The 16,379-nt window shown below is 39.0% G+C and overlaps 3 protein-coding genes across 3 annotated transcripts in view; 2 read left to right on the top strand and 1 right to left on the bottom strand.

The window, feature by feature from the left end:
- Positions 1-26: 26 nt before the first annotated feature.
- LOC131676012 (uncharacterized) lies at positions 27-766 on the top strand. Its single transcript, XM_058955137.1, has 3 exons — positions 27-36; positions 229-603; positions 660-766. The coding sequence occupies exons 1-3, from the start codon at positions 27-29 to the stop codon at positions 764-766; spliced, it is 492 nt and encodes a 163-aa protein (XP_058811120.1).
- LOC131677231 (uncharacterized) lies at positions 327-7,262 on the bottom strand. Its single transcript, XM_058956952.1, has 3 exons — positions 7,030-7,262; positions 2,225-2,367; positions 327-2,166 (listed from the first exon to the last, which is right to left on the bottom strand). Exons 1-3 carry the CDS (start codon positions 7,257-7,259, stop codon positions 1,775-1,777), a joined length of 765 nt encoding a protein of 254 aa, XP_058812935.1. The 5' UTR covers positions 7,260-7,262; the 3' UTR covers positions 327-1,774.
- A 7,706-nt stretch (positions 7,263-14,968) lies between these two features.
- Positions 14,969-16,379, top strand: part of LOC131677293 (serine/threonine-protein kinase S6KL) — a 69,555-nt gene continuing 68,144 nt past the window's right edge. Inside the window, exon 1 of the mRNA XM_058957016.1 lies at positions 14,969-15,358. Coding sequence (XP_058812999.1) covers positions 15,221-15,358 — 138 coding nt within the window. The 5' untranslated portion in view covers positions 14,969-15,220. The remainder of the gene's footprint in view (positions 15,359-16,379) is intronic.

Here is a 16,379-nt window from a genome sequence, read left to right as displayed (position 1 = left end):
AAGGAGCTCCAAGGAAAAGGACGAATATGGTCAAAGGTATTCAAAAGTTTAAAAAATACATTTTTATCATATTTATGAAATGATTTCTAATAGTGACAATATCTAAAAGCTGTGTCCAAACCTTTCTGCACCTAAATGGTTATAATTTTTCTCGATCGAAAAAATGTTTCACTACACATTTCTTTCATAATTTACGTTTCCAGAAAAGGTCAAGCACATTTTGAGAAGAAGATGCACAGAATAATGGAGAAGATTTTTTTAAAGAAAATTTTCGAATGTTTCCACATACATTTGACTTACTGTGTGACAAAGTTAAACACATGCAAAAACTCGATTCCAACTTCCGCAAATGTATACCGCTACGGAAAAGAGTCGCAATTGCAATGTACGCCCTGGGATCATCTGCTGAATACAGAACAATTGCCAATATGTTTGGTGTTGGTAAATCCACAGTATGCCAAATTTTATTAGATTTTTGCAACGAAGTGTGGCGAGTCATGAAGAAAGATTTTTTAAACACGTATCCTATTAGTGAAGAACAACTGAAAGAGAGGATTGCAGGGTTTGAAAAGCTTGGGTTTCCACAATGCTATGGTGCCATTGGTAATTGTTATGATGTTCTTTGTTTCTGTTGTTTCTTCAGTACTACTTTTCCACAGATGGATGTCACATTGAGGTCAGACCTAACGCTGATGATGCAGTAGACTACCACAACTACAAAGGGTGGTACTCAACGGTACTGCTTGCATTGGTAGATTACAGGTAAGGCTACCATATCTTGCAATGCATATATGTTATATATAATTACTTAGTGGTCGTTAGGTTTGTCCATATTTCCAAGCTTATTTCTTAAAGTCACAAGCATGTACGCTTTTAATAAGTAAAAAAAGCCATATTTTTGGGAAAATATCGCAGAATCTAACTAGCAATTGGATGCTTGTTGTCAAACATTTTGGTTCTGCATTACAGAACTTGCTTAGCAATCTCATAAATCAGTCGCCATATTTTTGAGCTTCGGCCATGAGGGATGCCATCACCATGTTTTATTGCAATTCTTGTCACTCTTTCCTCTGGCGACCAAGGGAATGAAGAAACACAGTTTTCATCGATTTCCGTTTGAAATGCCTTGTAAAATGATTGTTCTCTGTAGATACAGATTTCTTTACGTAAACGTCGGAAGTCCGGGAAGATGCAACGATTCACAAATATATGAAAACTGTGCCCTAAAGTATGAACACCTTAAACCAATTTTCAAAAACCTGTCGAAGAAGATTTGTGGAGTTGATGTACCAGTATTGATTGTAGGTGATTCGGCTTTTCGGCTAGCAGAAAATCTCATGAAACCGTTCCCGTTCAGCGCTGCATCAAATGCAAAGGAAAAACGATTTAATTATTCCTTATCCAAAGTTAGACGTGTTGTAGAAAATGCATTTGGTGATCTGAAAGCTAGATTCAGGCGCATAGGAAAAGGGATGGACAATCACATTGATAATGTTTCTCTGGTGGTTAAAAGCTGTTGTATACTGCACAATTTCCTGAACGAATCCAATGATTGTCTTAACAGTAAATGGTTGATGGAATTGACACAAGAAGAACGTACAAGTTTCAGGCAACAACCAGATCAAAATGTTCTCATCTCGGACTTCAATTCCGCCGGTCAAGGTGTTCGGAATGCAATTAGTAATTACTTAGGTATAAAATCAAATTCATTGTATTTCAAGTATGTAGTATAAGTATATATGGATGTAGGTATTTATCTATCCGTTGTGTCATATCATTTATTTAAATAGTTTATAATTGCGTTACTTAGTGCAGTTGAACTATTGCTCATTTGTTTCAATATTTCGTTTCTTTCTTCTTCCAAAGCAATTAATTTCTCATCTGTTTCCCTCATGTGTGCTAACTCTACTTCGATTCTTTCGTTCGTTCTTTTGAATTCGTCAATTAATTCATTACATGTGTTCCTTTTTCTCTTTGAAGCCACTTTCGATGAGCCTGCGGAGGGTTCCACGGGTGAAATTGCTACTTTTGATGTGCCTGCGGAGAATTCCACGGGTGAACTTGCTACCTGGTCTTGGATTTCATTGGCCAGTGACAGTCCTGTTGCTTGCTGTTCCGCATCAGATTCCTCTACTCCAAGCCAATCCTCCGGGTACATAGCAGAATCTGAAGAAAGAATCAAATGTAGACTAAAACCATCCCTTATATAAAATACAATAATTACAATCCGTATCATTTACTATACTATCCTCAATAACTGACTCGATGTTATTTATTCGGAAACTCCCTAAAATTCTGTGAATTTTATCGTAATGTGGCCATTGCGATGGCGATCCACCCGACGGACCGATAGATGTTTTTTCTTTCCTATGAATCCAATAAAAACTTTTCAATTATTTAATATACAAATATAATTATATGTCTTCAGTTGGTGTATTATATTTCATATATTTTTGAATATATCTACAATAAACTCTTGGACAAAGCTTCATGAAACTTGGAAACCGATCTAAATCGATTAGCATCTTAACTTTTCTTAAGGGGAAACTCCCATATTTGGAAATCTTTTTTTAAATTAAACAATCATATGTTGATTCTGCACTCTTACACAGGGTGTAAGTGTTTCCACTTATACCGTAACATATCAACAGTTACAGAGTTGTTGAACTTTTTCTGTAAATAACTTGTTTGTCTTAAAATATTCCTAGCTCGAAAAGCATGCATTGTATTTCAAATCATTTAGTTTCATTGAAAAGGCGAGAATTTTTTTTATTGAATGGTGTTCTCATATCTTTAAGTTTATGAGTTTAATTAACCTTTTAGAAGCAAATTATTTCAAAAGTTTGCATTTTTTAACGAGTTTTCGTTCAATTTAAAGTTAAGTATTCTTTATATGAAAATTAATTTTTAGTTAGTGCTATTATTAGTGTTCAAATATTTTCTTATAAAAGTAAATAACAAAGATCACAAATAATTTCATCGAGTTTATGTGCCTCAGCAAGTTTATGCATTCTGTCTTTGTCATTATATCGTTTTCTCTTTTTTCGATTCAAAATCATTTTAATCGCATCATTGTATATGCAAAAACGACAATTGCGAACCCATTGCATTTGAAGGGACGAAATGTTGTGTTTACTAGTTCACTATTAAATTGCAGCAAAACAAAGAAAGATAGGGATAAAGTGTCAAAAAATATGTTGTATGAAATTTTAAAAGTATAAAATAAACAATTGTAATTCAAAATTTTGATAAACTATGATTAGGAAAAATACAAAAGTAGGGGAATGTGTTCGGTTGTCGGCACGCTTTTGTTTTTAGCTCACAACATTACTAAAATTGCACAATATATAGGAAAAAGCGTACCAATGGAAAGCTAGAGGCCTTAGCTAATATCTCATGAAAGAATTTATTAATTATTTATTAATTTATTCTGTCAACATGAAAAAATTTATTAACAATTTCGTAAAATGATAATTTTTTTACCATTTTGAAAAATGTGGTCGGCTGTAAATACACTAAAAATGGAAAAATATGAATGAAAATCATCTTCAAAGGGAAAAGGAAATTTATTCATTTCAACAACCATCAAAGGCATTTTGAACATTATTCTCCATCAGAACCACAATCTGTGGGTGTGAAAAACTGATGCGAATATTACGCACTGCTATGCTAATGCACTGACGGATCGCGTTCACTGCAATTGAGTGAGTTTCAGGCAGCCCATTTTTTGACCAAAGCTTTAGACAAATCAGATAGAAGCCAAAGGGGGAGGAGGCTACAGGGTAACCTCGTTACACCCCACTCAATCTTTTTGTCGTGATAATCTGGTATATAAAGTGCGACCCAGCGGTGAAAACACGACCAGGTGGGTTTTCTTTATGTAAATGTTAAACGCTAAACCGGACGTTGCCTTCCTGGGTTTCAGAATGATGTTAAAGGTCGATCTATGGTATCTATTCGTAAAACCCGATCCAAAAATACCCATATTGATTAGATTATAGAGACCTCAGCATTTGTCATAAAAAATGGGGTGCCAACAACCAATTTTAATAACGTTTTTGAAAACTGAACAAAAAAAATTGTGACAAACTTTTCGGTGCCATTGAATGTTGAATCACAAAATAGAATAAATTCATAAATATTAAATGTGCATACTTTTTCGATCGATTTACTTCACTCTATAACACTAAGCAAATCATCAAAAAAAAACTTTTAAGTAGAGTTTCATTTGTTCAAAAAATATATTGGTTGTAGTACAGAAGAATCGGCACAAAAAGACCGTGCGAATATAACACATAAATAATATTTATCAGAATGTCCATGTCTACTTTCTGTCAAAAGTTACGTAGGGTCGACAACCGTCCAGTGCCGGCAACCGACCACTTTCCCTACTAATTTTGAACTACTTTCCTAGTAGTCACTTAGTACTCTTAAACTAAATTATGTTTTTACATGATTTGGTAGTAGTTTTTTAGTTTTGCAATGAACCTTGGGAATGGGGATATAAAGTATAGTTTTTAGAATAGAGTACTTATTACAAAAAATGGATCGTTCTAAAACTTTACTTCTGGATAATATTGTTATGTTAATGTTATTATCTTGAGAAAATTTACATACCTCATCAAAAACTTCTTCATTACACTGCCTGAAAGATGCTGGTTTTGTCTAGTAGGAATTTTTATAGCTTTCAAACAGTTCTAATCAAACGGAAATTTGAAGTATGAAAAAATCGGTAACGCTGTAATGATTGAGATTTGAAGGTATATGTAGAACAATTTTTTTCCCCAAAAATGATTCTCTATCACCCCATCTAAATGGGTTACGGCTTAATTTTTTTGTTAGGGTGTACTCCCTTTTTTCAGCAAACTTTTTTATTTATCAATAAAACGGATGTGTTGGTGCAGGTTCCTTAAACTAATTTTTTGGTATTTTCTCCATATAGTTAACTTTTGTAATTTTAGTTCACTTTAGAAACGCTAAAGACAAATATTGAGAAAAACACAAGACAGACAGGAGGGTGGAAGATAAAGTAAACAAAACCTTCCGTCATCCCTATGCACAAACTTATACTACACGCTACAACGAATAAAATTACTTTAGGTAGTGATCACAAGGTATTACAATCTTGAAAAAATCATTTTGAAAAAAAGCATTTTAAGTGCAAAGTGCAAATAAGTGTAAATTCATTGCATGGAGAAAACACCAATAAAACTAATAATAAGGTACCTCTACCAATACATCAATCATTTAAATACATAGATCAATCAATATATTCAGCCGAGCTTCTCCGAATAGCCTATTAGGGGCCGTACACATATGACGTAGCTTTTTTTCGACGATTTTTGACCCCTCCCTCCCCCCACGTAGCATTTGGTCACAAAATTCTAACCTCCCCCTCGTAAATAACGTAGCATTTACCTACCCCCTCCCCCTCATCCCATGCAAAGCGCCCGGGAGATGAAAAAAAATTACATATGTTTTTCAATTATTTTAAATACCTACATGTCCTTTCAAAATGTTTGACGACTTTTATCAACATTTTCATTATAACAGCAAATTGCGTGTAAAATAAGCCCATTTCATGACAAATATAGTGTTGATAGTTTTGTTTTGAATTTTATAAGTCAAAGGGAGCATGAAGAGAAGTTCTCTCAGTTCACAATCGTGCAGCCGCCAATGATTGTAAGAAGCATACGTTCATCTAAATTACTAAATTTTGTTTGGTTGAATCCGAAGTGAAAATTTAATTCAGCTTTCAAACTAAGTCTACTAATTAGCAACATTAGCTAACTAATGTAGCTAGTTAAATCCGCATACAAAATCTTTTTGTATTTTCGCGAACTTGCAATTCTGCGAATCGTAAAATTTACCTCATGAAAAACCGTAACTTGTTTGAATTTAAATTTATTTCTATTGGGAATGGATGATCATTAAATTGTTTTCTCTAAACAATGGGTTTTAAACTTAATGCTACGTCGCACAACTTCTGACCCTACCCTCCCCCTCGTCACACTTCGTCACAAATTTGGCATACCCTCCCTTCCCCCCAAAATGCTACGTCATTTATGCATGGCCCCTTATATAAGATTGCAGAAGAAAAAAATTATTTATCGTTGAATAAAAAAAATGTTTCCTATGTAGTATCCTCCTTAAGAAATGTTAAGGTATTAGCTAATTTAAATGTGGTATCATGTTTCAATAAACTTTGCTATGTCATTGAATCCTAAAAACACTTTTAACCATCTGTTTTGGGTTTGAAACCATTGCGTGCCAGTGAGATTAGCCTACGGTTTACGCAGCTAAAAGCTTTGCAGGAACCCCTAATATAGCCTAGTCGTTCAAGCTCATGTGCAGCACCTGGTGTATGCCATTATCGCTCGCAGTACTTCATTCCATGCCGCGCCGAACAGGATCGCTCTCAATTGTCTACAGTACATCAGCAGCTGTGAAATGAAGCAGCACGTTTCACCACCACCCACCGGTTGCCCGCAGTGAACGCAACCGCCCATCATCCGGGTGGTTTTCAACGAACGCCGCGTCGTGCATCATAGCATCGATCTAACCTCACAGGTGAAAAGCAACTACCAGCATCCAACGGCGAGCCGAATCACTTCACCACTTGACTGAGTATTTGTTCCAGTTTCTGTGGCTAATATCAACACCCGAACTATCTGACCATGCACAGCGAGAGTAGGACAGTTTAATTATGAAGCAGGGTAAGCAAAGAGTGGAAGATGCAGGGTCCTGTGTAGTTCGGGAGAAAGGGATTTTAATTCTAATACTCTAGAATATTTCGAGAATATTTGTTAAACGCTGTTAATGAGGAGTTGGTGATAAACTAAATGGGGATTCTACGATATGGTTATAAAACTAGCCAGCACCACTAGAACCGAGATTGATGTTCTTCAGGCTAACAAAACACCAAGAGTTTGATTTGAACAAACTCCAATTCGATACGTTGTAACGGTTATATATGGAACACACGTATTATCGTCATAAAGGAGGTAAAGGAGAATATCTATTACCAACCTGTAACGTGCAGTTAAGTTATGTATGCGATTCTTTATTTCGTCTGTTGTGACTTCGATGCCGTGGTGTTTAAATGACTCTTTCATTTCCTCGTATACATGGCTGTTTTTTCGACAGCCCCGAAGATCGGCAATCTTTTCCCCCCATAATTCCACTAACAGTTGAATTTGAGACGGTGACAACACTGTCTTCTTTTTTAATAACTTGGTTCGTCTTTTCTCATCAGCCATTTTAAAAAGTTTCAATTTGTTTATGGTTTTTGTTGTTATTTGCGAAAATCAGGTCAACGCTTGCCACGACCTACCGAATTTTTCAAATGACATTTCGCAAATGAGTACGTTCAATGCCGCTATCCGCGTTGCCAGTAGCTACTTTTGATAGTCTGACTTGATTTCGTTCATGATATCCCGGATATCACACAATAATGATGATATGAGATGACATTCGAGTTGTATGGGATATTAAGTAATATGGCACTTAATATCGTCGGATATCAGGGTAATTCGCATATCACTTGATATCAGCGCTAATGTGAACATACCATAAAGCTCAGCCGGAAATGAGCCGGAATTTTGGCTGGTTCCAGTTAGTATTCCGGCTCCAGTGACACAACCGATTCTAGTTGGAATCGGTTGTGTCACTGGATCCGGAATAGTAACTGGAACCAGCTGGAATTCCGACTCATTTCCGGCTTAACTTTACTAGGTATGTCCAAATTAAATAGGGTAAAGTGCCTATTTTTACCATATTAAGCAGGGCTCACGAATTCATTAATTTCTCGGCCTACAATCAATGGAATGCGTACAAATTGACATCAACAGCTTTGCTTCGTTGTTAAGAACCAATATTATAACACAAATGCGTTGAAAACAGTGAAATTCTCATGTTTGAGCGCAACGAAAACTCAAATCGAGTGCCCCTATTGTTGCGCTACCATTTGACTCAATGCGTTGAACAAAGATGGCAGACACTGCTCTAACAAACGGCTTCAAATGGGTAGGGTGATAATAGAAACATGGCGAAAATTGGTTCATCATCATATATGCCAAGATCCCATAGTAGATACAGAGCACTAGATTAGGATTGTAGTTGGTGTTTCCATTGTTTTCGCCTTGGAGCATGTTTGTTTTACTTTCGATTCAAAAAAGGCAAGTTGTTGGTTAACGGGAGGTTATTTGCCAGCTCGGATGCGTTAATTGCCCTTCAATTTGCTAGCAAATTGCTGGCAATTAGGGGGCTATTTCAAATGTAACATTTGAGCGATTTACCGCCCTACCCGCCCCTAAATCGCCACCAAATCGCCCACGGAACGCACCATTAAAACGCCCTTAACTGCCTGATATGAAAATTACAAATAATGCTTATTTTCAGATTCATTATCTACTCACATAAACTTATCAGTATATTAGGTAATTACCACCAAACTATAGGAAGAATCAATGGTGAAGTTGGTATTGCACACCAAAACTTGCCACAATCTGACGTTCATTAAGACTATATATCAGCGGTCTTGTTCTATACTATACAAACACACGATTCCACAATTTCCCACATTCGTTGGCTAAATGAAGTGCACACTTTATACTAGAGTACAGGCATGGCACTATTAGAAAAAACGCAAAAAAACACGCTGGCATCAGTAGTATAGCTCTAATTGGAATCGGTAGTGTCACTGAAGCCGGAATACCAGCAAGAAATCCGACTCATTTCCGGCTAAAAGGTATTTAGGTTGGAATCCCTGATTGCATCCAAAATTTCGAACCGGCTGCGGGCTCCGGAATGAGTTTAACCTGAAACGAGACATGTGAATAGCAAAAAACTCAAACGCCTGGAGGTACTGTCAAATGCAGCCAGGAGGTACTGTCAAATGCAAAAAATATGTGAGGCAAAAGAGCGGCTATGTGAGACGAAAGATAAAATGAACTTAACCTCTATAATCAAAAATTAACAAAAAATAAAATGAACAGAAAAAATATGAAGAAAACTATCCATACACGGGGAACTTGCACACAGAAAAAAAAATGTTGGTAAAAATAAGAGATTTTCACTCTTAGCAAAAAAACAACCAACGCATACTCTTAGTTTAAAAATAAAACTTTTGTTTTGAGTACTATTCTTCATTTGCTTAAAAGAAAAACTTTTACTTTGATTACTATTCTTGATTAATTTAAAAGTTTTACATTCAACCTAATAGTTGGCGTTGGTTGTTTTTTGCTAAGAGCGGAACACTCTTACTTTTATCAATATTTTTTTTCTGTGTGCGTTACCTAGCAGTAGGTAATCTGAATTCTGTGCATCGCTACCCTCTAACGAAAAACGAAAGCGGATTTTACTCAAAAATACCCAGTAAAGTTCTGCCGGAAATGAACTGGTATTCCGGCTGGTTCTAATTCGTATTCCGACTCCAGTGACACAACCGATTCTAACTAGAATCGGTTGTGTCGCTAAAGCCGGAATACGATTTAGAACCAGGCAGCATTCCATCTTAATTTTCGGCTGAGCTTAATAACTGGGTAATGAGATATTCCCCAAAGCCGACTAAACTAAAGTCTTCATCCCATTAATTTTTAGTAAGAAAATCAGCGCTCCGAGTTTTCCGGCAGCGAATAAGGGATTGCAGATTAAAATTACCAACTGGTAGGTAATGGAATTTAAGTGTGTATTTATAATTAATTAATATCAACAGACACAGTGTGGTCCTAATGATAATTTCTTAATCTATTTAAAAAGTCAAATTGTAATCTGCTACGTGGAATGTGAAGATCGAACTCGGATGAAACTCTGTTGAAGGTCCGCTGCAAACCAATGATGGCACCGTTCACTCCATAGTTAGTCCGGCGAAGAGGTAATCGGAGGAATAAATTATTGCGAAGGGCGCGAGGGCGAACGTTCATGTTTATCGCACTGAGAAGCTCGGGGCAGTCAATTCGATCTTGCAAAATATCCGAAATCGTCATAGCACGGAATAGATCCCGTCGCACTTGCAATGTATCGAGTCCAATAAGCAAACCCCGGCTTTCATAACTTGGCAGCTGGTGAGGGTTGCTCCAAGGCAATCGACGAAGGGCAAACCGAACAAATCTGCGCTGTACTGCCTCAATTCGATGGACACCGTTGAGATAATGAGGGTTCCACACAACTGAACAATATTCCAGAGTTGATCGAACGAGTGAGCAGTAGAGAGATTTCAAGCAGTAAATATCTGAAAAGTGCTTAGATATTCTCATTATGAACCCCAAACAGCGTGATGCCTTTGCGACAATATAGCTGATATGCTGTTTAAACGTCAGTTGTTCATCGAGAAAAACTCCGAGATCTTTGACGCAATTCGCTCTGTCAATTGTGGATTCAGCTAGACAGTAATCAAATCGAATTGGCGTTTTTTTCCTCGAGAACGTAATGACCGTACATTTCTTGGGGTTTAGGGTCATTCGGTTGATCTCGCACCATTCCGCAAAGGTTTCCAGTTGGCGTTGAAGGAAAGCTGCATCATCAGTATTCCGGATTCTATGGTATAACTTGAGGTCGTCGGCGAAAGACAACCGTGGTCCTTCTAAACAAAAGTTAACGTCGTTGAAATACAAAAGAAAAATCAATGGACCGAGATGGCTGCCTTGCGGAATACCAGATGAAGCACAGAACTCTTCGGATACACAATCACCTATCTTGACTGCTAGACGACGATCACTGAGATACGATTGCATCCAACGGAGAATATTAGTACCAAAGCCGAGTCTATCCAATTTTGCCACTGCAATAGCGTGATTTAACTTGTCAAAAGCAGCTGAAAGGTCCGTGTAGATAACGTCAGTTTGAAGGCCGTCCGACATAGCATCTGTAACATATGTTGTGAACGACAGAAGATTCGTAGATGTTGAACGTTTCGGCATAAATCCATGCTGAGTCTCGGAGATATACTGTTTGCAGTGGCTGGAGATGGGTTCCAACACAGCCATTTCAAACAGCTTAGGAACTGCGCTTAGCGTTGTAATACCACGGTAGTTGTCAACTACATTTTTATCACCTTTTTTGTGAACTGGAAACATGAAGGAGGATTTCCAGAGTTCGGGAAATACTCCGGTTGTTAGCGACAATTGAAACAGATGACAAAGAGGTTCAATTAGACCGGCAGAGCATTTTTTTAGAATAATAGTTGGTATACCATCTGGGCCTGCCGAGGTTGAAGCCTTCATTTTGCTAATCGCCAGTTGTACCATATTATTGTCGATATTGATAGAGTTCAAAGACTGGTATGATTGAGGTACATTGAGAGCCGCGCGTGAAGCCTGGGTCGGTGTCAGCTTCTCGTTGGAGAAAACACTCGCGAACTTTTCAGAGAATAGTTGGCAGATCTCCTGTAAACTAGAGCTCATACGTCCTCCATAGCTCATCGTTGATGGCAACCCGGATACCTTTCTTTGCTCGTTTATATGCTTCCAGAATGTTTTAGGTTCGGACTTCAACTTACGTTGCACGTTTCGCAAGTAATCGGCATGGCAACGCTTCGATGTCTTTTTATAGACTTGGTTAACATGAACGTAGTGTTGTCGCAGCACGTAGCCCCCAAACTTGGAGTACTTCTTCAGAGCGGCTCTTTTAGTCGCTTTTAACCGTCTCAGCTCGGCAGTGTGCCACGCTGGGTGCTTAGATTGAAGGCCACTTCTTTTGGGTACATAGCGATCGATAGCATAGCTCATAACATTGGAGAAGGTCTGCACTGCAACGTTGACATCATCATTGTCGAGAATTTCAGTCCAGTGGATATTCGACAGGAAGTCAATAATGCTATTATAGTTGGCTTTTCTAAAATTATAGCTGACGGTGTCAGAAACATTGCAGTCATGCTTCACTCGAATCGCTTCAAGCAATATATGCAGGGGAGGGTGATGTCTAACAGTTTTTACCAGGGGGAACGGTGCTGCGATAACTTTTGGCGCGCAGTCAGATTTGCTCGAAAAACAGAGATCAAGGATTCTGTTGTTCTCGTTCACCACATTATTCGTTTGGCGCAGCAGATTTAGACTGTAGCAGTCAAGCAAACTGGTGATACCAGCATGAAAAGATGACAATTCGGGATCAGCGAACATAAATCCGTCAGAAGCAGAGCGCCATTTTAATCCGGAGAAATTGAAATCACCAACAATCAGGATCTCATCAACCGGGCTTGCTTGAGCGGAAATCCGTTCCAGTGACTCAGTATGTGAATCAATCAATGTCGAATCGCGAGTGCGGTCCGGTGGAAGATAAACCACGCAAAGAAAAAGTGCGTAGCCAGCCAGTTTGATTCGCACCCACACCTGCTCGACACAGACCCCCAAAGTATCGTCAATCAGTTGCGCTTTCAATCGACGATGGATAGCCACAAGTACCCCGCCGCCGGTAGCCTTGAGACTGTTGCGTGAGCTGCGATCAGTTCGGAAAACATCGTAGTTGGCACCAAATGCTTGCACTGACAGAGTGCTATCGCTAAGCCACGTCTCTGTGAGGGCGATTATGTCGAAGCATTCATCCGAACTTGCTACCAGATAATCTTCGATTACTGAATTCATACCACCGGCGTTCTGGTAATATATTTGTAGGTTTGAATGCCGCGATTGATTGTCGTTGGTATCGATTTGGAAGACCCCTTCACCACTCCTGCACACAGGACCGTGACGACTGGTGAACGCTGGCTGCAATGGCTCGACTGTGGCAGGGGGATCAAGGGCTTCCATAGTGCTAGCTGCAGTGCGTCCCAGGGTGCGATGAGTCATACCAGCATAGCATAGAGTGCTTAGTCCTTCTGTGATCGTTGTAGAGCCGAATGTGCTGTGAAGAGACGAGCTCGTTACGATGGGATCCAAATTTTGTTTTTGACATTGAAGATTCACAGCGGCGGTAGAGTTGTGTTCATCAGCAGACTGTAAGTGGAATTTACATTGAGGGGGTGCAGCATCTTGTATTGCTTCGGAAGGACATATACCCTTCTTGGCTTTACCTGACACAGAAGAAGTCGCCGATTCGCCAGGTAGACCTGAATCGCTCGCCGGGATACAAGAAGTTGGACAGATGAGTTTATCCGGAACAGCTTGGCGCTACTGTCCACCACCAGATGGATTCTTCTCCGCCGCAATCCTGATGATAGGTCGTTGGATTTTTGAATTGGTCACAAATTCACGAAAGTAGATGTTCTCCGGCCAAGAATCTTTGGACAGAGCCTTATCCCTGTATGATTTGCTAACGCCAACTTTGAAAGTAATGAAGCTCAAAGATGAGAGATCCTTGTCCTTAGGAACTAGACGAACTATTCTCGGTTGCAGATTCTCCCCCAGACAATCTTTCACAAGAGTAGAAACTTCGTCATCCGTCGTGCTGGGATCGAATGCTGACAAGTAAACCCATAACAGCTCCTCAGGTGGTGAAATTGTTTTTATTGTTTCAAACGCAGCTTTGGATCCACGAATATTAGGAATTTTTGTTTTGGGCGAATCATCTTCGCGTTTGCGCTTAGGCGTGTTTGAAACTGGATTATATTCAGCAATTCGATTCCAAGGCGTTATAGTTGGGGATAGCGGTTTAGAGTCAACTTTAACCGAGAGAGCTTTGACGACATCTTTCAAATCAGCTATGTCGTTCTTTATAGATTTCAGAGAATTGTCGTCAGGCACTATATCGCAACAACGCGAAGCCATTCTACGGAAATTATCATTCGAGAATAAATCAGCACAGCCATTGCACATCCAGAATAGATTCCGTGGGTGGGTTCCCAGGACGTCACGAACATCATAATCCATCTTGACGCATATCATGTGGAACGAATTTCCGCAGTATCCACGACATGTGATTCGATCAGAATCATTAACCACTTTCGAGCAGTTGTTACAAGCCATGGTTTTGATGTATAAATAACGCCTAGCGGGTATGCAATATGCGCAGGAGACGTAACGTGCGTCAATGGAAGCAAACTTGCACGCAACGTGTGACAACTCAACTACCCACCAGCAGATGTCGCTTTAGGCGAAAAAATTAAGCGTAACGTCTGTGCAGTGATAATGACAAGTGAAAACAAAAATCTCAACCAAAAACAATCACTTTCACGAATCACACCGGCAGATATAATCGTGCTTGAAGTCACGAAATTTCAATGCACACGTACTACCGAATAAAACGATATACAGATAAAACGAGAATAAAAATAATCGCGAGTGTAAAACACTAAAAAATCAAAAAAAAACTATCAGCTCTACTGACGACCGTAATGTAGCAAACAGTGATGCCCATACCACCCGAACGGTTGGTTTCAAAATCCGCCAATGAAGGACGTTCGTTGAACCAACTTTGAACGTCGCCCAAATAACCGTTCAACAGGCGTCCATAGTTGGACCCGTGGACGATTTTGAAACAATTTTTTTGGGTTTCTCAGTGGGCAGAGTTTAACTTGGCGTCAGTGTTGCAACCTGTCCAGTTAAACTCATTCCGGAACCGGTTCGGATTTCTGTATGGAGTCAGTATGGATTCCAACTCAAATACAACAACCGGTTCCGACTCAATCGGCTTCAGAATCGGTTGCTGCATTTGAGTTGGAATCCATATTGACTCCATTCAGGATTCCGAATCAAATTCCGAATGGTTTGAATGGAGACAGTATGGAATCCAGCTCAAATGAAACAACCCACTGAGACGTCCAAAAAATTGTTTCAAAATCGTTCAACACGGGTCCAACGATGGACGTTTGTTGAACGGTTATTTGGACGTTGTCCAAATTGGTCCAACGAACGTCCTTCATTGGACGATTTTGAAACCAACCGTTTTTAGAGGGAATCGATTACGAAACCGATTGAGCTGACCATTCAGAATTCCGAACCGGTTCCGGAATAGGTTTAATTGGGAAACAGCCTGGCAACTCTGGCGCAGATAACAACGCTACACTGTCATGCATGACATAAACATTTTTTGCTTTATGCGACGTTTCTGTGCGAACAAAAGCTAACAGCACAACACGGAACAACATAACGAAAATAGTGAAGATTATTTTTCATATTCTATAATGTGAGATTGTGTCGTGTTTATTCTGTTGAAAATACTACTAAAACATAAATTAAAGGGAATTCTTCAGTACAGTGATGTAGTTATTCGTCGGGAGTGAACAAATTAAAGCGATTGGCTCATTTTCGTTGCCTTAAAAGTTGAAAGGCAGTATCTTTTCCATTATATGGGAAACAGCAGCAGTGACCAAACAGTCGTTCAGCTTGAGGAGGAAGCTGCTGCTGCGAAACCATCATCATTCTCGTCGTTGCTGTCATCATCATTGCCGTCGACTGCTACAGAATCGACGCAAAATCGTAGACAGGTTTGTTCATCATAATTTTAGTTTGCTGCTATTTGCTTATCTCAAAACTATTAATGTTAGTTTTGTTGACCATGAAGCTGACTGCCATTCTAACCCCAACTGCTCTCAGATCATACATTTTGACAGAAGTTATGAATAGAACCTGACTGTTTTGCCTCTTGCAAGAAAAAACAAAAGTTTTAGTTTAGAAAATAGTTGTAATTGTAATTGTAATTGTAATTTTATTGCATACGGTATTCTGTTGGTTTACACCTAGTATCAGGACAAGTTAGTTAATTATGGAATTGAGTTTTCTAGGAATTGAATAATGTTTTAGATTGTAGGGTGAATCCCGATGAACTTTTCCAGATAAGGGATCATCATAAAGAATGTCAAGTCTTTCACTATCTCCGTCTACCCTTTCTCCACTATAACAATTTGTTTATACAACGTGCATTCACTTTATAAATACAGGGCATAACATCATGACCAATGTCGCTTTTAAAATTATAGGTACTACATTACAATTTCTAAATAGCATTGATTACAATGAGCAGTTGAGCCTTGCCTTGTGAAGAAACTGGAAGGTTTCACATTTGCTCAATTGAACTAACATTAACTAAAACTCCTAGTTTTTCTTAAAATTAGTAATTCTTCCAATTCAATCCAAAACGTTGCTTATCGACCTGTTGTCATAAAGTTGTTGAGCTTGTGCGACCACCCCTGGCTGCAACTCCGCTATCGATCTGGACTAGCTGAAGGGACAGGGAATCAGTAGTTAATTATGTTTGGGAGTAGCGAAACATCATCTTTCAATGTGCAACTCCTGGTAATCCTAAATTGTTTATTGGTCAATACTGGCGCCGACCAGGCCCGAACGTAGATTGCGGAAGAAAAGGGAAGGAATGTTAGTCCGATACTTGCTTTTGCTAGAGGCCGTGTATATACTACTGCGCACTCCACGAGTATCACGGGAGGAGGATATTTGTTAGTAACTATAGAGAAGTTTGATTCTACTTGTTCTTTACCGACGCCAGAGAGG

Source organism: Topomyia yanbarensis, chromosome 1 (assembly GCF_030247195.1).
Source record: "Topomyia yanbarensis strain Yona2022 chromosome 1, ASM3024719v1, whole genome shotgun sequence".
Taxonomy (NCBI): Eukaryota; Metazoa; Arthropoda; class Insecta; order Diptera; family Culicidae; genus Topomyia; species Topomyia yanbarensis.
This window is presented reverse-complemented; position numbering and strand designations above follow the sequence as displayed.

Bases quoted from the DNA above. Each gene is read 5' to 3' on its own strand.
- LOC131676012 (XM_058955137.1), top strand. The intron at 604-659 runs GTAATTGTTATG...ACTTTTCCACAG, and splicing joins ACAATGCTATGGTGCCATTG to ATGGATGTCACATTGAGGTC.
- LOC131677231 (XM_058956952.1), bottom strand. From the start codon at position 7,259: ATGGCTGATGAGAAAAGACGAACCAAGTTATTAAAAAAGAAGACAGTG. The intron at 2,368-7,029 runs GTTGGTAATAGA...TTGGATTCATAG, and splicing joins AACTTAACTGCACGTTACAG to GAAAGAAAAAACATCTATCG. The intron at 2,167-2,224 runs GTAATTATTGTA...TTCTTTCTTCAG, and splicing joins TATAGTAAATGATACGGATT to ATTCTGCTATGTACCCGGAG.